This window comes from Engystomops pustulosus, chromosome 6, assembly GCF_040894005.1.
Source record: "Engystomops pustulosus chromosome 6, aEngPut4.maternal, whole genome shotgun sequence".
Taxonomy (NCBI): Eukaryota; Metazoa; Chordata; class Amphibia; order Anura; family Leptodactylidae; genus Engystomops; species Engystomops pustulosus.
In genome coordinates this window covers 26,750,969-26,774,894 of record NC_092416.1, presented here as the reverse complement: position 1 = coordinate 26,774,894, position 23,926 = coordinate 26,750,969, and the positions used below count along the sequence as shown (strand labels likewise).

The 23,926-nt window shown below is 49.7% G+C and overlaps 1 protein-coding gene across 2 annotated transcripts in view; it reads right to left on the bottom strand.

Annotated features, from left to right (window-relative positions):
* Positions 1-3,025: 3,025 nt before the first annotated feature.
* CAPZB (capping actin protein of muscle Z-line subunit beta) overlaps positions 3,026-23,926 on the bottom strand; it is a 31,881-nt gene continuing 10,980 nt past the window's right edge. Inside the window, exons 2-10 of one of the 2 annotated variants that reach the window (XM_072155206.1) lie at positions 16,176-16,265; positions 11,525-11,646; positions 10,954-11,067; positions 6,583-6,724; positions 6,373-6,489; positions 6,224-6,289; positions 6,019-6,095; positions 4,581-4,688; positions 3,026-3,681 (exon numbers count right to left, since the gene is read on the bottom strand). In XM_072155206.1, the coding sequence (XP_072011307.1) occupies positions 4,586-4,688; positions 6,019-6,095; positions 6,224-6,289; positions 6,373-6,489; positions 6,583-6,724; positions 10,954-11,067; positions 11,525-11,646; positions 16,176-16,265 (831 nt within the window). In that variant the 3' untranslated portion in view covers positions 3,026-3,681; positions 4,581-4,585. The remainder of the gene's footprint in view (positions 3,682-4,580; positions 4,689-6,018; positions 6,096-6,223; positions 6,290-6,372; positions 6,490-6,582; positions 6,725-10,953; positions 11,068-11,524; positions 11,647-16,175; positions 16,266-23,926) is intronic. The other variant, XM_072155207.1, reaches the window with a different exon arrangement.

Genomic DNA, 23,926 nt, shown 5'->3' with positions numbered 1-23,926 from the left:
ACATCAGCTACACATGAATCTGACATGTTCTGCTATACACATGGCTAGTATGAGTGCTGTACCTGCTGACATGCTGCATCCTCCTAATATACAGGTGAGAGACACAGACATCAGCTACACATGAATCTGACATGTTCTGCTGTAACATGGCTGCCTGGAGCTGCTGTATCTCTCCTATATACACACACACATGCACACACAGGCTGCAGGGGGCGTGGCCACCAGCACCAGGAAGCACATCATTATACAGCCTCACATCATTATACAGGCTGTCAGTCAAGCACTGGGGGTGTGGCTGTGCCTCCCACTCATGAATAGAGTGGACAGCTTGAATATGCTAATGCTTCATTGGACATTTCACAGGTCATTTGCATACAGCTTTAGGACCTCATTGCTTAGGTTTACAGGCATGTAGAGGGACAATGAAGGGATAGATGCAATGCTCTCTAATGGCAGTTTATGAAAATATATTTAGTTTAGGGGGGTTATTTTGCATGACGGGTTCTCTTTAAGAAAAAAACCTACCTATTATCAGTTCTATAGCACCTAGAAACATGCTGCTGGTGTCATATTAAAGATAAGAATCTCATCTTTAAGACATCATTGCATATCTGATCCAAAGAATCCCCTTTTCCCTGCTAAACAGCAGCACCAACACAGTCATCATGTTTAGAGTTGTCCGCGTGGAAGCAGATAATCCTCGTATCATATCACTATGATGTAAGGATTCCCATTCTGGGTAGGGTGGATGGTCCCCACGTGAGGTTATTGGTTCATGAAATGACCCCAGCAAGTGTCTAAGGGCAAAGTGGGCAAAGTGGGCAATCTGTCATCTGTTCTGAACATGCAGTACTGCACCAGATTTGTATTTATGCCTATGTTAATAGCTACAGGACTGTAAAAAGATGTCCTCCACAGCTCCTCTCCTCTCACACTGCACTAGTATTCACCCAGAAACTCTTAAGAGCATAGGGTAGGGATGGTGAAGCAGCTCAGTGCAGAGACCTAGGAGCACAGCAGTGTGAGGACATGCACCTAGTGCACAATCCTGAAATGCAACCAATTTAAAGGGGTTTTAATCCACACCTCTCATCACTACAAGTGCAGATTTCATGAATTGCAAGACAATAAGAGGAATCTACAACTCATAAGCGATGGATCCCATTCTTCAGACCCAAGAGCCATTAAACAGACATTTAGAATATCACAGAGACTGCACTGATACACTGTAACAAACTCCTCTTTGTAAGACCAGGTTAGGACCTTCTGGTCGTAAACCAGGTTTTTTCTACTTATGGTGATCAAGGAGACAACTGTAAAACGGAGAGGAATTGAATTAAGAAGTTTAGAAAGTAACAGAACTTTCCAAACTTCAACCAGGAAAATATTTTTAAAAAGGGCAGAACCCAATTTCTCTTCCCTGCGGCCATTTTTTTTTCATGCTGCAACTCGTTCACGGAAGGTAAGGACAGGGCTGGTATTACAGGAACGCGTCGCCCTGCACCTACATTTAGGAGATGGGTTTGTTCTCAGCTGGAAGCTTAGGGCGCGTTCACACGTTCAGTTTTTCAGGTGCAGTTTCTGATGCCCAAACCAGGAGTGGAGTGAAAACAAGAGGAGGCTCAGCAACTCTCAATGATAAGTCCTCACCCACTATGATCCACACCCGCCTTTGGATTCAAAAACTGCATCTGAAAAACTGAACGTGTGAACATACCCCTAGTGATCAGTTCTTATAGGAACACTCCTGTCACCGCTGATACACTAAGTTATACCTGGTGCCGAGCGTGATGGGAGGAGCAGGTTCTACAATACAATGCTCCTCCCTCCAGACTTTGACCGGAGCGTTCCTTTAAGAAGCTGCTAATTGTTTCCTAAAAAGAGTTTTCTGATGGATTGTATGAATGCCGATGAATATCAGTGGTGGTCCTATTCCTGACAATCCAACGAGAGTCTGCTACAGAGCTAGCACAGCGCCATACATTGTATAGTGGCTGTACAAAGTATTGCAACTCATCCCCATTCACTGGATGGATGTGATGTCCTTAGAAGCTGGATGGTGGTGCTCACAGCAATACGCACAGGTAACAGGTGTCAGACTATCCAGCAGGGGTCCTATTGCCCACTCACATTGTAAGTGAGCCTGAATATACGATACTAGTGTGATACAAGCAACTCTCATCACACTTGTGCATGGACATCAGGCCTTAGTATTGTAATTCCAGGAAACCCCTTTAAAATGGAGGCGAGAGAACTGGGTCTCCTTTCTCCAAAATGTCTGGGTGCCGTCCCCGATTCCCCTACCTATACAGATAATAATGCAGGCATTAGAGTCCAGGGTAGAGCCTGAGTCCTAACACTGTCTTTCATATCTTCAGTGCAGTATAAGAAGGGAACCAGCAGGTGGCAGCAAACACATACATCATCCTACAAACAGATCACAATTAAAGGGGTTGTACCAAACTTTATTGTCTGGTGGATAAGGGATAACAATCTGATTGGTGGGGGGGGGGGGGTCTGACTGCTAGGACCCCCCACTCATCAAAAGTAGAGATGAACAGACCTGATGGTTGGGTTCGGCCACATGCCACGGACATATTGCCGAATATATCTGGTGTCCCCCTGGCCAATCATAGCCCCCAGTGTGTCCAAGACAGGCGACCAGACCCAACCATCAGGTCCGCACATCTCTAATCACAGCTTTCCCCAATACTATCCCCATTCACCGTCTAGGAGAGTGCAAGAGATATCCCAGCGCTGTGCTCAGCCATATCCAACACTCCCATAGTACTGAATCGAGTGACACACACTTAAACCTGTCGCTCCCACCCATTGGTGAGAACAGGACCCCAATTCTCATGATTGCCAGTTGTACCCTCACCAATCAGATTGTTATCTCCCAATCCAGTTTAGATATCCCCTTCTATCTTGCAGCTTTGGATGTGACTGTAGTAGAAGCCACACCCATTAGTAATCCATAAAGTAAGGAGACTCGGGGGTCTCAGACCTCACACACACGGGGGGCTGGATATTTAGAATCATTTTATTGTTAGTACAGGAAGGCTCATATAGAAGACTTAAAGCTTTACAAAAAATATATATATAACAAAACCAAACAAAAAAAGGGATGAGAATAATAACATACCCTACGCATTCCCCAGACAATCACCAGGAAAAAATGGGAATCGGGGGCAGAAGTCGGGGGGCCACGGGGATCCCATGATGAAAACATCAAGTCTCTTCTTCCACCCTGGGTGCAGATCCATGTAATCTCCGATAGGAGTAACCATTGCTGGCGCTGCGGAGGGTGGAGGGGGCTGTGCAGTATGTAACGGGGTAACGCCAGGGCCCGGGCAGTAAGTGGGGGGCAGGAGGAGCTGGAGAAACGAGCCCCAGACTGTGACGGGTTCATACAGCTTTATTGGATAGGAGCAGACGGTGCTGAATGGCTATGTAAGTGATGCAGACAAGAGACGGGACAACAAACGGATGGGGGAGGGGGGCAAAAAGAAACAAAAAATAGAGAGGGGGAGGGGGTCCAGGACTGAACGGGAGACATTATAAGAAATTAAAAGGAAAGGGGGGGGGGACATTTAACTTTGCTGCTTTCTCTTCAGAGCCTCCACTAAGTCGTTCTTCAAAGCCTCCTGTTTCGATTTGTCTGCAAGCGTTTGGACGGACCTGCAGGGGGCGAGAGAGAGAGAGGGGGGGGGGTATTAGATGTGGGGGGCGCTGTGACATCCGCCTGATGGGAAAGCCGACATAGAAGTCAATGGACAGGTCAAAAGACAAAAGACGTCCACTGAATTTTATGGAGTGAGCACTGTGATACAATGCATCCCCCCTGTAGGGGGCAGTAGTGTCCGTCCCGTCACACATCCTTGTGCCACTCAATCTGTGTGTTGTGACGGCTTTACCTGCAGCTGCCTGACACTACACATATACTTGTGGATCCTTCTCTCCCGGGTTATGTAATAGATGATCCCATCTCACTGCTCTGCAGCGCAGTCCTCCAGGTATCCCCTCAGCCTTCGGGGGCGCTGTGAGCTATACGCCGGTCACCACACATTGCTCACGTCCTGTCACTCAGTAAGGAGGTGGAATACCAGGAGACGATGAAATGGTGGTGAATGATGATGATTTTGGTAGTGGCCGGGGCTGTACTGTTTGGTGGTTGCCAGCAGAGGGCACTGTATAAGGGTAGATCTGTACACTTGGGGTATATGCTCCTGTGCTGCCCACTCCACACACACTAAACATTGTTAGGTTTCATGCATCTTGAACTCCACATCGGGATTAGTCACTCCATGCACCCCCGTGTGTGAATCGGTACCCATCACCCTGGCGCAGTACTGCATAGCGGGCACGAGAAGCTGCGGATACCAGGGCTATCCTATAGGAGGGCGTAGGTGGTGGTATGATCTCATGGCATGCACAATACTGGGAGGGGCTGGTGCTGCGCCAGGCGCCCGCTGCCATGCACTGCGCAGCTCTGTGGTGAGGACTCCCCTCCGGGCACACCATGCGGAGACCACCCGCTCCTGGCTCATAGGAACCGGGATGGACGGACAAGTGGGTACCTGGACTAGTTATCTGGCTGCAGGTAGATCTGGCGTTGTGTCAGCACCTGAGACAGCTCCCTCTGGAGTTGCCTAAATTTAACGTTGTCGGGGATTGCATCTATTGATCTATAATGTCCGGGGTTAGGAGAGAGAGAAGCGAGAAGAAGCCGGCATGAGACTGTGATAAAACATGGGACAGGAGGGGGAGGGGGAAACGGGACCAAGGAGGGGGTGGAGGGGGAGGGGGAAACGGGACCAAGGAGGGGGTGGAGGGGGAGGGGGAAACGGGACCAAGGAGGGGGTGGAGGGGGAGGGGAAACGGGACCCAGGAGGGGGTGGAGGAGGAGGGGAAACGGGACCCAGGAGGGGGTGGAGGAGGAGGGGAAACGGGACCCAGGAGGGGGTGGAGGAGGAGGGGAAACGGGACCCAGGAGGGGGTGGAGGAGGAGGGGAAACGGTACCCAGGAGGGGGTGGAGGAGGAGGGGAAACGGGACCCAGGAGGGGGTGGAGGAGGAGGAGAAACGGGACCCAGGAGGGCGTGGAGGAGGAGGAGAAACGGGACCCAGGAGGGCGTGGAGGAGGAGGGGAAACGGGACCCAGGAGGGGGTGGAGGAGGAGGGGAAACTGGACCAAGGAGGGGGTGGAGGAGGAGGGGAAACGGGACCCAGGAGGGGGTGGAGGAGGAGGGGAAACGGGACCCAGGAGGGGGTGGAGGAGGAGGGGAAACGGGACCCAGGAGGGGGTGGAGGAGGAGGGGAAACGGGACCCAGGAGGGGGTGGAGGAGGAGGGGAAACGGGACCCAGGAGGGGGTGGAGGAGGAGGGGAAACGGGACCCAGGAGGGGGTGGAGGAGGAGGGGAAACGGGACCCAGGAGGGGGTGGAGGAGGAGGGGAAACGGGACCCAGGAGGGGGTGGAGGAGGAGGGGAAACGGGACCCAGGAGGGGGTGGAGGAGGAGGGGAAACGGGACCCAGGAGGGGGTGGAGGAGGAGGGGAAACGGGACCCAGGAGGGGGTGGAGGAGGAGGGGAAACGGGACCCAGGAGGGGGTGGAGGAGGAGGGGAAACGGGACCCAGGAGGGGGTGGAGGAGGAGGGGAAACGGGACCCAGGAGGGGGTGGAGGAGGAGGGGAAACGGGACCCAGGAGGGGGTGGAGGAGGAGGGGAAACGGGACCCAGGAGGGGGTGGAGGAGGAGGGGAAACGGGACCCAGGAGGGGGTGGAGGAGGAGGGGAAACGGGACCCAGGAGGGCGTGGAGGAGGAGGAGAAACGGAACCAAGGAGGTGGAAATGGGACCGCGGAGGCAGTAGTGGAGGGTAGTACTGAGGAGGGAAAGGAGAAACGTGATGGAGGAGACAGAGGGGGAAGGGATGTTACAGGGTATAATGGATATGAAGTATGAGGATGGGCTCGCAGCTGGAGGGCCCCGGCACCACGTGCACCACAATACCATACCTCAGTCCGTTGACTATGTCCTTGGTTTTGCCGAAGTAAATCTCATTGAGAGTGCTCCTGATTTTGTTCTCCATGTCCTGAAAAATTAAAACAGATTATTAAGGAAGAAGCCCATAAAAACCCCCACATCTATACAGCAGTCTTAGGATCTCACAGAAGCCCCTCTATGGGCACAGTAACTGCCCCTCAGTCTCTAGACACTTACCTCTACCAGCCGTCCGATATTTGCTATGTGCGGGGAGGAGTCGCTCACAGTCTCATCCTTTTCCATCTGTAAGAGGGAAGAAACAAATTCTGTAAATATTTGTGTCATATTTTTGAATGGCCAATGGTGCCACAGGCAGAGCCACTTACCTGCCGGGTGAGGCTTCCACCCAGGTTCATTGTCCCTGAGCCGCTCTTGTTTGTCTGCAGCCACAACATGACGGTGGAGGTCAGCTTGTAGTGAGCGGTGCGGCCGCTCGACTTCTCCTGTGAACACAGAGACATCAGGGATGAGAAAGTCACCCCAGGGTCTACCCTCATCTGCACTCCCATCACACGGCCACAGGGGGGAGCTGTTACCTGCACCTCCACCACATGGATGGAGTCCCAGCATCCCTTGATCTTCTTTGAACCGTCTCCAGCTTTTTTGATAAGGATCACTCCGGCGAATCCGTGGTCCAGATCCCAGAGATAGACGGAGGAGACGCCACCTTCAAAGTACCTGCGGGTGCAAGAGAAGGGATCAAAGACACGAAAACAAAACCGCAATATCAAGGCAGAAACACATAAGATGGATATTATCAGAGTAGGGTCCACGGCTTCCATCAAACCTCCTGAATCCCCCTTGCTGCCGCACGGACCTGCATGGTGTGACCCTTCATGGTGTAATATAGGGGAGGCTGAACCTGAAGTGTGGGCGCGGGGTGTGGTGCGGCGCCTGCACGGCCTCCGCCTGCCAAGGGACGCATTACACGCAGCTCCCAGCAGGAACGGCTGCAGCTCTGGTCCTACCTTTCATCATTTGGAACAACAGGAGAGGCGCGGGGGAGAGGCGGGGACAGCGGCGCGGGTCTGATGTGGTCGCCGCTGATGAGTTTTTACATAACGGCTTTTGTGGGTATTCGAGGAATGTGCTAAAGCGATGTCTGAAACCGCACAAAGCCCCCGGAGAGAGACCGGGACCAGACCTAACAGCAACCACATGGCAGAGCCGACACTGCGCCGCATCAACCCCTTCACTGCTGGAACGCCACATAACACAGGGGCGAACGGGAAGGGGTCCCCAGAACCCCAGCAACTTTTTAATTAACCATTATAAAAAAACAAAACAAAAAACAGATATAAGAGTAACAGTAGAAAAAGATTCAATCAGTCCCATCAACCCCAGCATTTATGTAACAAGGGGTTACCCCTCCATTAAGAGTGAACCTTAAGTGTCAGCGTGTCCCTGTCCTGTCCCCCCCAAGTGTCAGCGTGTCCCTGCCCTGTGCCCCCAAGTGTCAGCATGTCCCTGTCCCCCCCCAAGTGTCAGCGTGTCCCTGTCCCCCCCAAGTGTCAGCGTGTCCCTGTCCCCCCCAGTGTCAGCGTGTCCCTGTCCCCCCCAGTGTCAGCGTGTCCCTGTCCCCCCCAGTGTCAGCGTGTCCCTGCCCTGTCCCCCCCAGTGTCAGCGTGTCCCTGTCCTGTGCCCCCAAGTGTCAGCGTGTCCCTGTCCTGTGCCCCCAAGTGTCAGCGTGTCCCTGCCCTGTCCCCCAAGTGTCAGCGTGTCCCTGTCCTGTCCCCCCCAACTGTCAGCGTGTCCCTGTCCTGTGCCCCCAAGTGTCAGCGTGTCCCTGCCCTGTCCCCCAAGTGTCAGCGTGTCCCTGTCCTGTCCCCCCAAGTGTCAGCGTGACCCTGTAGTGTCCCCCCAAGTGTCAGCGTGTCCCTGCCCTGTCCCCCAAGTGTCAGCGTGTTTCTATCTGACACCACTAGCAGTAGTGAGCTGTCAGTCTTCTCTTATCCTTGCTCAGTGCCAGCATATCCATTATTGAATGCAGACAGAGCCCGGCTACAGCATGTAATTCCCCTTAGGTCAGGATGCATTAGGTACTTCCCCCTCTAGCAGCTACTACTAAGAACAGCCCTTATCAGGTAAAAGCAATGAAATTCTATCAGGGCAGCGCAGGTGCAGCTCCCATACACCCCCACAGACAACATGACAAGGACAGAGAGAGCAAAGGCCAAACACCTGCACATCCGAGCAAGACAGGAACAACGAAACCTGAGCAGCCGACTCACGACCACTAAATCCTACACGCTCTGTACTGTCTATACACAAAGGTTACACCAGAAAAGATCAGTATCAGGTGCTCCAGAGCTGCACTCACTATTCTGCTGCTGGTGCAGTCACTGTGTACATACATGACATTACTTATCCTGTACTGATCCTGAGTTACATCCTGTATTATACCCAAGAGCTGCACTCACTATTCTGCTGGTGCAGTCACTATGTACATACATGGCATTACTTATCCTGTACTGATCCTGAGTTACATCCTGTATTATACTCCAGAGCTGCACTCACTATTCTGCTGCTGGTGGAATCACTGTGTACATACATGACATTACTTATCCTGTACTGATCCTGAGTTACATCCTGTATTATACTCCAGAGCTGCACTCACTATTCTGCTGCTGGTGCAGTCACTATGTACATACATGACATTACTTATCCTGTACTGATCCTGAGTTACATCCTGTATTATACCCCAGAGCTGCACTCACTATTCTGCTGCTGGTGCAGTCACTGTGTACATACATGACATTACTTATCCTGTACTGATCCTGAGTTACATCCTGTATTATACTCCAGAGCTGCACTCACTATTCTGCTGCTGGTGGAGTCACTGTGTACATACATGACATTACTTATCCTGTACTGATCCTGAGTTACATCCTGTATTATACCCCAGAGCTGCACTTACTATTCTGCTGCTGGTGCAGTCACTGTGTACATACATGACATTACTTATCCTGTACTGATCCTGAGTTACATCCTGTATTATACTCCAGAGCTGCACTCACTATTCTGCTGCTGGTGCAGTCACTGTGTACATACATGGCATTACTTATCCTGTACTTATCCTGAGTTACATCCTGTATTATACCCCAGAGCTGCACTCACTATTCTGCTGCTGGTGCAGTCACTGTGTACATACATGACATTACTTATCCTGTACTGATCCTGAGTTACATCCTGTATTATACTCCAGAGCTGCACTCACTATTCTGCTGCTGGTGCAGTCACTGTGTACATACATGACATTACTTATCCTGTACTGATCCTGAGTTACATCCTGTATTATACTCCAGAGCTGCACTCACTATTCTGCTGCTGGTGCAGTCACTACGTACATACATGACATTACTTATCCTGTACCGATCCTGAGTTACATCCTGTATTATACTCCAGAGCTGCACTCACTATTCTGCTACTGGTGCAATCACTGTGTACATACATGACATTACTTATCCTGTACTGATCCTGAGTTACATCCTGTACTATACCCCAGAGCTGCACTCACTATTCTGCTGGTGCAGTCACTGTGTATATACATTACTTATCCTGTACTGATCCGGTGTGTATATATATATATATATATATATACACACACACACACACACACACACATATATACACATATACATACATACATATACAGTGGGTAAAAGAAGTACTGAAAAAGTCTCCAACTTTTATACACTGTCTATAAATGACGTGTAACAATGAGAAATAACACAGGAAAGAAGCATTGAACACATTACTGAAATGTATGTATAAGTGAAACCTCTCCAGAAGACTCTTCAGAAAAGACTGTTATTTTTCGGTGTCTGATTTGCATATGTCCATTATCCTCTGTGGAAGTGGCGCCCCCTAGGAGCAGACCAGCTGTATGTGCAATAGTGGGACATCTGCTCATAGAGGTGTCACTGTACTTTGTACAGTAACCTTTGTTGGTGATGAAGCTTCCAGACGTCTCCTGTATGGAGAGACCAGTCCTGTGCATTGCTCAGGTGCAATTCTTGGTCCATTCGTTTAACCGACCATCTTCACAATGCCATCAGCACAATAATAATAATAATAATCTTTACTTATATAGCGCCATCATATTCCGTAGCGCTCAGCATAAGGTGCGACAAGGTTGACAATCGCTCTGGTTTACCCATCATGAGATGTCTCTTGCGCGGCATCTTGGTAACGAGACACCTTTTTATAGGCCGTCGGCTGATATTTTTCATTTATTTCATTTTTTTATTGCTTTCTAATTACTTACAGATTTCGGCTGGTGTCATGACTTTCCATGGATTATTGCACCGCACTTTCTTCACGTGTTCAATACTTTTTTCCCCTTCGTGTCATTTCTTATTTTCACACAAATCTATGATTTAATTTATTTGCCAGTGCGGATTGGATGGATCTTACTGACATCCGGCAAGTATTTGGGGGTACATGATCACCCCCCCTATTCCCCTTGTGTCATTCCCATAGCTGTGGCCTGATTCCTAACCGCAGGTTGTGTTCAGATCTCCATAGGAAACAAAAAACAATAAGAAGAAGAGCCTGACGATGATGAATACAAAGCATTGCCTAACCCCGGCCCTCTCCCCAGGGCACAACACTCGCTCTCTGCCCAGGCAGCTGGAGAAACGCTTGTCCGATGTGCAGGGGGGAGTGTGATGCGGAGACCGCACTGGTCGCTGCGAGCCATGACCTCATAATGACATTACACTGTCTGAGCCGGGCCCGAGCCCATCGTTCCTGTGTTACCCTGGTGCTCGAGTCCCAAACAAAGGAATCTGGATTTAATCATCATCCCACACACCGAGCTCGGCTCTATACCACGCAGCAGAGCAGGCAGCTGCTCCGGACCCCCCCTCCCCCATCACTTAGAGAAGAAGAGGAGGAGAACCTACAGGTCTCGGTACTGGTCGAAGGCGTTGTTGGCTTCCACCTCCAGTTTGCGCAGACGAGCGGACGGCATGGCTCCATCTTCCAAGGGCGGGTCGTACTTATTGCTCCACGGTGACCTGTGGGTGGGAGGCAGATTAGAGACCATTCAAAGGGACTGAGAAGATCAATACACCTGATAACTTACAGGGAACCCGTCAGCAAGTATGACCAAACTGTACTGCAGACCGTGTCAGGTGGTGGCCCTTTACATTCCAGTGTCCTCACCCTGCTGTGCCCTTAGATCTCTGCACTGAACCGCTCAACAGCATCACCCTGCTGAGTTATCTAACTAAAAGCCTGGTACGAATTTAACTCAGAACAGATGAGCGATTGTAGAGCATTCCAAAGCACAGAGCACAGCAGTGTGAGGGCTTGTCCCAAATGCACTCAAAAAAAGCTACAATCCTGGAATATGAATGCATTTTTTCACTATCCTGCTGCTACTAACAACACAAAAGGTATTATTATGCATCAATACCCAACATTGTCTGGACAAACCAGCGCACACATTCCCTTTAAGGTATCCCGACTTACCTGTAGGAGTCGCCATCTCTGTTATAGTCACACAGCAGATAGTCTTTGCCCACCACCTTATCCCTAGCAATCTTCAGGGGCTGGTCGACTGAGGACAGGAGATCTTCACAGAGACTGGGTACCTGCAGGAAAACCACACAATCCTCAGTGACACTTTGCAGCAAGCAGTAAAGCAACTGCGTTTATAAACCGGTGACCGATTTGCAGCAGGACTGTAAACATAGACAGACATTCACAAGGACAGAGAGTGGCAGACCGAGTCCACAGGGGGCGCTGCTAGACCGATAGCGGGTTTAGGTTTTTTGATCTGTGTACAGCGCACAAACTTCAAAGGCCCCGGCACTCTGCCCACCGGCTCCCTCCAGCTCCCAATAAAGGAGGAATGCTCTGCGATTAGCGAGCCCAGAGCCCCGCACTCACATTCCTCTGCTCCCTGCCCCGTCCTGGGCAGATGCCTAATTAGCTCAGTCTGGAAGAAGTGAAGGGGGAAGGCTTAACCCTTCCTAAATCTTGTATAATACTTGGCACTCAACTGTTCTTTCTGTTATACAGGAAGATATATAATTCTGTCAGGATCAGGACGGGATATGCAATATCATCTATGTACATAGGACTCCACCAGAATAGTGAGTGCAGCTCTGGGGTATAATACAGGATGTAACTCAGGATCAGTACAGGATAAGTAATGTCATGTATGTACACAGTGACTCCTCCAGCAGCAGAATAGTGAGTGCAGCTCTGGAGTATAATACAGGATGTAACTCAGGATCAGTACAGGATAAGTAATGTCATGTATGTACACAGTGACTGCACCAGCAGCAGAATAGTGAGTGCAGCTCTGGGGTATAATACAGAATGTAACTCAGGATCAGTACAGGATAAGTAATGTCATGTATGTACACAGTGACTCCTCCAGCAGCAGAATAGTGAGTGCAGCTCTGGAGTATAATACAGGATGTAACTCAGGATCAGTACAGGATAAGTAATGTCATGTATGTACACAGTGACTGCACCAGCAGCAGAATAGTGAGTGCAGCTCTGGGGTATAATACAGGATGTAACTCAGGATCAGTACAGGATAAGTAATGTCATGTATGTACACAGTGACTGCACCAGCAGAAGAATAGTGAGTGCAGCTCTGAAGTATAATACAGGATGTAACTCAGGATCAGTACAGGGTAAGTAATGTCATGTATGTACACAGTGACTGCGCCACCAGCAGAATAGTGAGTGCAGCTCTGGAGTATAATACAAGATGTAACTCAGGATCAGTACAGGATAAGTAATGTCATGTATGTACACAGTGACTGCACCAGAATAGTGAGTGCAGCTCTGGAGTATAATACAGGATGTAACTCAGGATCAGTACAGGATAAGTAATGTCATGTATGCACACAGTGACTGCACCAGCAGCAGAATAGTGAGTGCAGCTCTGGAGTATAATACAGGATGTAACTCAGGATCAGTACAGGATAAGTAATGTCATGTATATACACAGTGACTGCACCAGCAGCAGAATAGTGAGTGCAGCTCTGGGGTATAATATAGGATGTAACTCAGGATCAGTACAGGATAAGTAATGTCATGTATGTACACAGTGACTGCACCCGCAGGAGAATAGTGAGTTTGATAACCCAATAAACAATGCTCCTTCTCTCTATACACTGGATGTAAGCACCTGGCTCTGGGGTGGGGGGTGGGGGTTACACTTGGGTGGGCTGTAGATCACGTCCAGGTCATGTATGAGTGTTGTGAGTGGACAGATCGGCTATCAGCGCTGGGAGAATGGTTGGTAGACGGTACGGAAATCTGTGGACGGCGCGGAGGAGGGGGGGTGTAACAATGAAACTTCAGAAAGTCTTTAGGGGACATTCAAAGAGGTGGATCACAAAGAGAAGACAAATTGAAAGAAGTTAATGAGATTCTGATAGCCGTGTGTGGAACAAGGTTTCTCTTGTGGTACCTGGAGCCGCGGCCCCCTCCCCGCATCACTCTATCAGGTATCTGAACAAAACTTAATTAAACTTAACCACTTCCAAACCGACTGCACAAGACTGCGGCCATTGTCCGGGGAGAAACCAGATACCTGCAGAGATGGGGAGCCGGGATATGGAGCAAGAGGGAAATGAAAGCATCCAAGCGGTCACGGCTGACAGGTGGGAAGTGCAGCGAGGGCTCAGACACGGATCCTTACATCTCCTTACAATGGAGCCCCTGAGGTTTCTTACAATCGCTCTCCTCCTACAACATTTAAGTACATCATTGATGGATGAAGGGAACATGTTAAGAGGGAACGTGGACCCCCCTCGTGTACTACATGAAGAGGAAATGCGGGTAATGGACGGACAGCTCCACAGTGGTCAGGAAAGAGGAGGAAAAGGGGCCAGAGGGAAGAGGGAGACGCAAGAGGGGGGGGGGGGGGGGAGGGGGCCAGGCGGGAAGAGGGAGACGCAAGAGGGGGGGGCTCAGGCGGGGAGAGGGAGACGCAAGAGGGGGGGGCTCAGGCGGGGAGAGGGAGACGCAAGAGGGGGGGTAGGCGGGAAGAGGGAGACGCAAGAGGGGGGGTAGGCGGGAAGAGGGAGACGCAAGAGGGGGGGTAGGCGGGAAGAGGGAGACGCAAGAGGGGGGGGGTAGGCGGGAAGAGGGAGACGCAAGAGGGGGGGGACAGGCGGGAAGAGGGAGACGAGAGGGGTCAAGCGGGAAGAGGGAGACGAGAGGGGTCAAGCGGGAAGAGGGAGACGAGAGGGGTCAAGCGGGAAGAGGGAGACGAGAGGGGTCAAGCGGGAAGAGGGAGACGAGAGGGGTCAAGCGGGAAGAGGGAGACGAGAGGGGTCAAGCGGGAAGAGGGAGACGAGAGGGGTCAAGCGGGAAGAGGGAGACGAGAGGGGTCAAGCAGGAAGAGGGAGACGAGAGGGGTCAAGCAGGAAGAGGGAGACGAGAGGGGTCAAGCAGGAAGAGGGAGACGAGAGGGGTCAAGCAGGAAGAGGGAGACGAGAGGGGTCAAGCAGGAAGAGGGAGACGAGAGGGGTCAAGCAGGAAGAGGGAGACGAGAGGGGTCAAGCAGGAAGAGGGAGACGAGAGGGGTCAAGCAGGAAGAGGGAGACGAGAGGGGTCAAGCAGGAAGAGGGAGACGAGAGGGGTCAAGCAGGAAGAGGGAGACGAGAGGGGTCAAGCAGGAAGAGGGAGACGAGAGGGGTCAAGCAGGAAGAGGGAGACGAGAGGGGTCAAGCAGGAAGAGGGAGACGAGAGGGGTCAAGCAGGAAGAGGGAGACGAGAGGGGTCAAGCAGGAAGAGGGAGACGAGAGGGGTCAAGCAGGAAGAGGGAGACGAGAGGGGTCAAGCAGGAAGAGGGAGACGAGAGTGGTCAAGCAGGAAGAGGGAGATGAGAGTGGTCAAGCAGGAAAAGGGGGACGAGAGGGGTCAAGCAGGAAAAGGGGGACGAGAGGGGTCAAGGAGGAAAAGGGAGACGAGAGGGGTCAAGCAGGAAAAGGGGGACGAGAGGGGTCAAGCAGGAAAAGGGGGACGAGAGGGGTCAAGCAGGAAAAGGGGGACGAGAGGGGTCAAGCAGGAAAAGGGGGACGAGAGGGGTCAAGCAGGAAAAGGGGAACGAGAGGGGTCAAGCAGGAAAAGGGGAACACTACAACAAACTCCCATCAAGTTATGAAGTATGGCAGGTCATCAGTGAACATCGGAGCTGCAATGCTGGAAGAGGAGAGTTAAAATATCATTTTTATTAAGGATGGAAAGTTACATGACTGGTGTCAGGAGCAGAGAAACCTGGGCACAGCTGGAGCAGGGGGTGCACCGGGGGCATTTTACATCAGACTGTGGAAGGCAAGCGGTTAATGGGGCAGATGAGTCTGTGAAGGCAATGTAGAGGCCATGGCACTTGCAGGAATAATCCATAGATCTGTTCATGTGTATAGAAAAGGCCACACAAGCCATTAGGACATGTCATGGCGCATGTAATCAGGTCACGGTTGGGGGTCCTCCCCAACTCCTCGCAGCTTCATTAAGAGGATCTGAGTGAGCGCTCAGGCTTAATTCCAGTCTGTCTCGCCCTGGCCCCTGCCCGAGCCGACGTGTGACTGACAGGGCGACTAATGTGATCTAATTATCAGCGATGGGAACGTGATGGCAGCAGCGCCAGGAGGCTCCGCTAATGATGCGCAACAGTCTGGGAATACGGCGCGGGGGGTGCGGCTCATATAGTATTACAGGCTTTTCACCGTCTTCCTTAATAGGTGGACTACAAAGCCCTGCCTGAGGGGGGCAGCAGAGAGAAGACCCTACTAGAAGAACCTGGTTAGTAGAACAATGAATAGGACTGCAATATAAAGAAACAAGAGACCTGGAATAGACCAAAATGGGTGGCCAGGCCGAGCACAGGACCTGTACAAAGGGAAGTGGAGGGCCTGCAAAAAAACTCAGAACATGAGGGGTCTAAAGTAGAGCTGGCACAGGTGGAGCACATGGCTTTATCCAGAACTTGGAAATGTGGAGACCAACTACACCAAAGACAGATGGTGCAAAGGGCAAGGTCCAGGGTCCAGCAACAGGATGGGTGGACCGGAACCATAACCGGGTTATAACCAGACCTTGGAGCAGTGGATCTGAGTATAGGATAATATACAAAGAGAAACCTTCTTACCAAGTCAATGAGGTCACTGAGGTTCTTCTCAATCTGTTGGGGAGGGAGACGCCTCATTAAATCCAAGGCACAGTCCAACTGTTGGTCACTCTGAAACACAAAAATGAAAAAAATATTAATTACTTAAAGAGAACCCGTCATGCAAAATAACCCCCCTAAACTAAATATATTTTCATAAACTGCCATTAGAGAGCATTGCCTCTATCCCCTCATTGTCCCTCTACATGCCTGTAAACCTAAGCAATGAGGTCCTAAAGCTGTATGCAAATGACCTGTGAAATGTCCAATGAAGCATTAGCATATTCAAGCTGTCCACTCTATTCATGAGTGGGAGGCACAGCCACACCCCCAGTGCATGACTGACAGCCTGTATAATGATGTGCTTGCTGGTGGCCACGCCCCCTGCAGCCTGTGTGTGCATGTGTGTGTGTTTAGGAGAGATACAGCAGCTCCAGGCAGCCATGTTACAGCAGGACATGTCAGATTCATGTGTAGCTGATGTCTGTGTCTCTCACCTGTATATTAGGAGGATGCAGCATGTCAGCAGATGCAGCACACACACTAGCAATGCTTTACTATACATTACACACAGATATGAGCAGGGGGAGGAGAGGGGAGGGGGAACAGGGGTGACATCACTGCCTCTGACCATGTGACCAGCCTCATTTACATGATAAAGAATAGATGATTTTACAATGAATAATGTATGAAATAACTAGATAAAGGCTGGGATGGGATCCTTGTGAGCTGCTCCAACAGGTAGAGGTGACAGGACAAGTGGCAGAGACCTGATGACAGGTGTCCTTTAAGAACAAAAAGTATTAAAAGTCCCCCAATACTATCACCCCACACACAATGTGAGCCCCTGACGGCAAGCAGAGCAGCCGAGCCCACCGTACATCACACAGATCTGGCCATCAGTTCTGCTGGATGGCCACGTCATGAGCGCTGCCCCTGTAGGTTGTTCATCTGGGGTAAATAGTAAAATCAATGGAGGTTTGCCACCTGGAAAGATTTGGGGAGTGGGGGGGGGGGGGGTTTGCTCCAGAGATAAGATTGGGATAGTCTGGAGTCAGCACTTGCTGTAGATGACCCCAGGGCCTGGCAGCGGGAGCCCTCAGACCTGCCAAGTGCACGGCCCGTGGTATGTGCCCCCTCCGCTGCCGCCACTTATGTCATCAAATGGGGCGTTCATTCCTGGACAATTTCTTCTAATCTCACAGCCATCGTGTGGACACAAGAACTAGAGCAGCACCGAGGAGCGGATCCGACCCGATAATCATATGAAGGGAATGCACCAGAGAGACCCGTGAAAGTGCAGCCCCCACACCCCCTGCACAGCATCATGCCCCCACATAGTGCAGCGCCCACAACTATACACCACCCACACCTATACAGTACAGCGCCCACACCCTATACACCGCTCATACACCTCTATAGTACAGCTCATACACCTATACACAGTCCATACACCTCTATAGTACAGCTCCCACACCCTATACACCGCTCATACACCTCTATAGTACAGCTCATACACATATACACCGCTCATACACCTCTATAGTACAGCTCATACACATATACACAGTCCATACACCTCTATAGTACAGCTCATACACATATACAACTCTATAGTACAGCTCATACACCTCTATAGTACAGCTCCCACACCTATACACCTCTATAGTACAGCTCATACACATATACACCGCTCATACACCTCTATAGTACAGCTCATACACCTCTATAGTACAGCTCCCACACCTATACACCTCTATAGTACAGCTCATACACATATACACCGCTCATACACCTCTATAGTACAGCTCCCACACCTATACACCTCTATAGTACAGCTCATACACATATACACCGCTCATACACCTCTATAGTACAGCTCATACACCTATACACCGCTCATACACCTCTATAGTACAGCTCATACACCTCTATAGTACAGCTCCCACACCTATACACAGCCCATACACCTCTATAGTACAGCTCATACACCTATACACAGGCCATACACCTCTATAGTACAGCGCCCACACCTATACACAGCCCATACACCTCTATAGTACAGCTCATACACCTATACACCGCTCATACACCTCTATAGTACAGCTCCCACACCCTATACACAGCCCATACACCTCTATAGTACAGCTCCCACACCCTATACACAGCCCATACACCTCTATAGTACAGCTCATACACCTCTATAATACAGCTCCCACACCTATACACAGCCCATACACCTCTATAGTACAGCTCCCACACCCTATACACAGCCCATACACCTCTATAGTACAGCTCCCACACCTATACACAGCCCATACACCTCTATAGTACAGCTCATACACCTCTATAGTACAGCTCATACACCTCTATAGTACAGCTCATACACCTCTATAGTACAGCTCATACACCTCTATAGTACAGCTCATACACCTCTATAGTACAGCTCATACACCTCTATAGTACAGCTCATACACCTCTATAGTACAGCTCATACACCTCTATAGTACAGCTCATACACCTCTATAGTACAGCGCCCACACCTATACACCGCCCATACACCTCTATAGTACAGCTCCCACACCTATACACAGCCCATACACCTCTATAGTACAGCTCCCACACCTATACACAGCCCATACACCTCTATAGTACAGCTCCCACACCTACACACAGCTCATACACCTCTATAGTACAGCTCCCACACCTATACACAGCTCATACACCTCTATAGTACAGCTCCCACACCTATACACAGCCCATACACCTCTATAGTACAGCTCCCACACCTATACACAGCCCATACACCTCTATAGTACAGCGCCCACACCTATACACAGCTCATACACCTCTATAGTACAGCTCATACACCTCTATAGTACAGCTCATACACCTCTATAGTACAGCTCATACACCTCTATAGTACAGCTCATACACCTCTATAGTACAGCTCATACACACTATACACAGCCCATACACCTCTATAGTACAGCTCCCACACCTATACACAGCCCATACACCTCTATAGTACAGCTCCCACACCTATACACAGCCCATACACCTCTATAGTACAGCGCCCACACCTATACACAGCCCATACACCTCTATAGTACAGCGCCCACACCCTATACACAGCCCATACACCTCTATAGTACAGCTCATACACCTCTATAGTACAGCTCCCACACCTATACACAGCCCATACACCTCTATAGTACAGCTCCCACACCTATACACAGCCCATAAACCTCTATAGTACAGCTCCCACACCTATACACAGCCCATACACCTCTATAGTACAGCGCCCACACCTACACACAGTCCATACACCTCTATAGTACAGCTCCCACACCTACACACAGTCCATACACCTCTATAGTACAGCTCCCACACCTACACACAGCCCATACACATCTATAGGACAGGAGACGTGGTACTGTGCACTGTCCATATATATACAGGACAGGAGAAGTGGTACTGTGCACTGTCCATATATATACAGGACAGGAGAAGTGGTACTGTGCACTGTCCATATATATACAGGACAGGAGAAGTGGTACTGTGCACTGTCCATATATATACAGGACAGGAGAAGTGGTACTGTGCACTGTACATATATATACAGGACAGGAGAAGTGGTACTGTGCACCGCCAATATATATACAGGACAGGAGAAGTGGTACTGTGCACTGCCCATATATATACAGGACAGGAGAAGTCGTACTGTGCACTGTCCATATATATACAGGACAGGAGAAGTGGTACTGTGCACTGTCCATATATATACAGGACAGGAGAAGTGGTACTGTGCACTGTCCATATATATACAGGACAGGAGAAGTGGTACTGTGCACTGTACATATATATACACAGGACAGGAGAAGTGGTACTGTGCACTGTCCATATATATACAGGACAGGAGAAGTGGTACTGTGCACTGTCCATATATATATACAGGACAGGAGAAGTGGTATTGTGCACTGTCCATATATATACAGGACAGGAGAAGTGGTACTGATCACTGCCCATATATATACAGGACAGGAGAAGTGGTACTGTGCACTGTCCATATATATACAGGACAGGAGAAGTGGTACTGTGCACTGTCCATATATATACAGGATAGGAGAAGTGGTACTGTGCACTGTCCATATATATACAGGACAGGAGAAGTGATACTGTGCACTGTCCATATATATATACAGGACAGGAGAAGTGGTACTGTGCACTGTCCATATATATACAGGACAGGAGAAGTGGTACTGTGCACTGTCCATATATATACAGGACAGGAGAAGTGGTACTGTGCACTGTCCATATATATACAGGACAGGAGAAGTGGTACTGTGCACTGTCCATATATACACAGGACAGGAGAAGTGGTACTGTGCACTGTCCATATATATACAGGACAGGAGAAGTGGTACTGTGCACTGTCCATATATATACAGGACAGGAGAAGTGGTACTGTGCACTGTCCATATATATACAGGACAGGAGAAGTGGTACTGTGCACTGTCCATATATATACAGGATGGGAGAAGTGGTACTGTGCACTGTCCATATATATACAGGACAGGAGAAGTGGTACTGTGCACTGTCCATATATATACAGGACAGGAGAAGTGGTACTGTGCACTGCCCATATATATACAGGTCAGGAGAAGTGGTACTGTGCACTGTCCATATATATACAGGACAGGAGATGTGGTACTGTGCACTGTCCATATATATATACAGGACAGGAGAAGTGGTACTGTGCACTGTCCATATATATACAGGACAGGAGAAGTGGTACTGTGCACTGTCCATATATATACAGGACAGGAGAAGTGGTACTGTGCACTGCCCATATATATACAGGACAGGAGAAGTGGTACTGTGCACTGTCCATATATATACAGGACAGGAGAAGTGGTACTGTGCACTGTCCATATATATACAGGACAGGAGAAGTGGTACTGTGCACTGCCCATATATATACAAGACAGGAGAAGTGGTACTGTGCACTGCCCATATATATACAGGACAGGAGAAGTGGTACTGTGCACTGTCCATATATATACAGGACAGGAGAAGTGGTACTGTGCACTGCCCATATATATACAGGACAGGAGAAGTGGTACTGTGCACTGTCCATATATATAGGACAGGAGAAGTGGTACTGTGCACTGTCCATATATATACAGGACAGGAGAAGTGGTACTGTGCACTGTCCATATATATACAGGACAGGAGAAGTGGTACTGTGCACTGCCCATATATATACAAGACAGGAGAAGTGGTACTGTGCACTGTCCATATATATACAGGACAGGAGAAGTGGTACTGTGCACTGTCCATATATATACAGGACAGGAGAAGTGGTACTGTGCACTGTCCATATATATACAGGACAGGAGAAGTGGTACTGTGCACTGCCCATATATATACAGGACAGGAGAAGTGGTACTGTGCACTGTCCATATATATACAGGACAGGAGAAGTGGTACTGTGCACTGTCCATATATATACAGGACAGGAGAAGTGGTACTGTGCACTGTCCATATATATACAGGACAGGAGAAGTGGTACTGTGCACTGCCCATATATATACAAGACAGGAGAAGTGGTACTGTGCACTGCCCATATATATACAGGACAGGAGAAGTGGTACTGTGCACTGCCCATATATATACAGGACAGGAGAAGTGATACTGTGCACTGTCCATATATATAGGACAGGAGAAGTGGTACTGTGCACTGTCCATATATATACAGGACAGGAGAAGTGGTACTGTGCACTGCCCATATATATACAGGACAGGAGAAGTGGTACTGTGCACTGTCCATATATATACAGGACAGGAGAAGTGGTACTGTGCACTGTCCATATATATACAGGACAGGAGAAGTGGTACTGTGCACAGTCCATATATATACATTACAGGAGAAGTGGTACTGTGCACTGTCCATATATATACAGGACAGGAGAAGTGGTACTGTGCACTGCCCATATATATACAGGACAGGAGAAGTGGTACTGTGCACTGCCCATATATATACAAGACAGGAATGTATATACACTGGTTATGATCTGTGCTGTGGTGATGGATGGGGAGGCTCAGACTTAATGATATTTGACAAGCGCCCTAGTGATTTTTCCCATACACAGGGCTGTATACAGGGGGGCAGATACTGAGAGCAGGGCTGTATACAGGGGGGCAGATACTGAGAGCAGGGCTGTATACAGGGGGGCAGATACTGAGAGCAGGGCTGTATACAGGGGGGCAGATACTGAGAGCAGGGCTGTATACAGGGGGGCAGATACTGAGAGCAGGGCTGTATACAGGGGGGCAGATACTGAGAGCAGGGCTGTATACAGGGGGGCAGATACTGAGAGCAGGGCTGTATACAGGGGGGCAGATACCGGGACCAAGACTACAATGACAGGGCAGAAGGAGGGGGTGTCAGCGGCGCCCCCTGCCTCATGCACGTGTGGCGAGCGATTACAGCGCCATGTTTATCTTACGGACGGGATGTTTATATCTCTAAAGCATCATTTTTCTCCCCTAGTTAAAGGCAGTGAGGAAATCTGCCTTCCCCTTTCATCGGCTGCCAGCACTCCCCTCCGTGCTGAGGTCGGCAGGACGCCTCGCTGCGAGCAATATGCGTTCTGGACGATTTTCGGAATCCTGGCTGGACGCGCTCGCCTCTGTCAGCAGCTGGGAAACATTCACCAGTGACGCCAGACGTTCCCCCTATTGTCACGCACAGAAACAACGACCCTGCTGCTCTCCCTGCAGTATGGGGAATGATTTCATCCCGACTTCTCCAGTCACATCCAGAGCTGCACCACTCATTTACCTCGATTTAAACAGAATCTGCTGTAAAACAGCGCAAGACAGAGAGCTGAGAGCACAGCAGTGTGAGGATACGCCCCTAGTACAGTGCTACTACTATCCCAGCATATCAATCCATATACCACTGCCCTGCCGCTAGAAACAGAACACATCTCTCCGGGGCCAATACGTAATCTCTGCATGGAGCACAGAGCACAGCAGTGTGAGGACACACCCGCAGTTCTACAATACTGTAATATAAATCTATATTTCACAGTCCTGCTGCTACTAACAACACACAAAAAGTACGGTTAAACATCTGTCCAGGGCCAATACATAACACTGCTTGCACAGAGCACAGCAGTGTGAGGACACATCCCTCCTCAAACTACCCCAGTTTTAACAATCCTGGAAGAGAAATCCATACATTACAGCGCTGCTGTTTCCTTTAAATGGCTGATAACAGAGAATACTAGGTCACATAGAGAGGTTACAGCCTGCCGAGAAGAAATGAATTAAGTGAATGCAAACCTGCAGCTCTGTGACTATCCCATCTCATTGGGGGCATAAGAGGGGTCCCTGGATGTACGCAGGGGATAACAAACAGACAAACTGCTTTCTCACAGCTGAGGGTTTGTTACAGTTGTATTCTCTGTGAGCTCAACAGAACGTGTAACTGGCAGACAACAGACTATTAAAATGGACTTATATTGTTGGGTTTATGGTTGATAGGGCGAGTTCTGAACTGCTCATAAATCATACATTAAAGGGTTCCCCAAAGTCAGCGCTATACACCCCACTCCGGGAGAGAGGGCCACATCCATCTCCCAATACACTCTCGCAGTAGTAGGAGGTCAAGGCCGTGATGTGAGGAGCTGGAGCCGCCCTTTAAGGCTGGTACCACCCCGGCT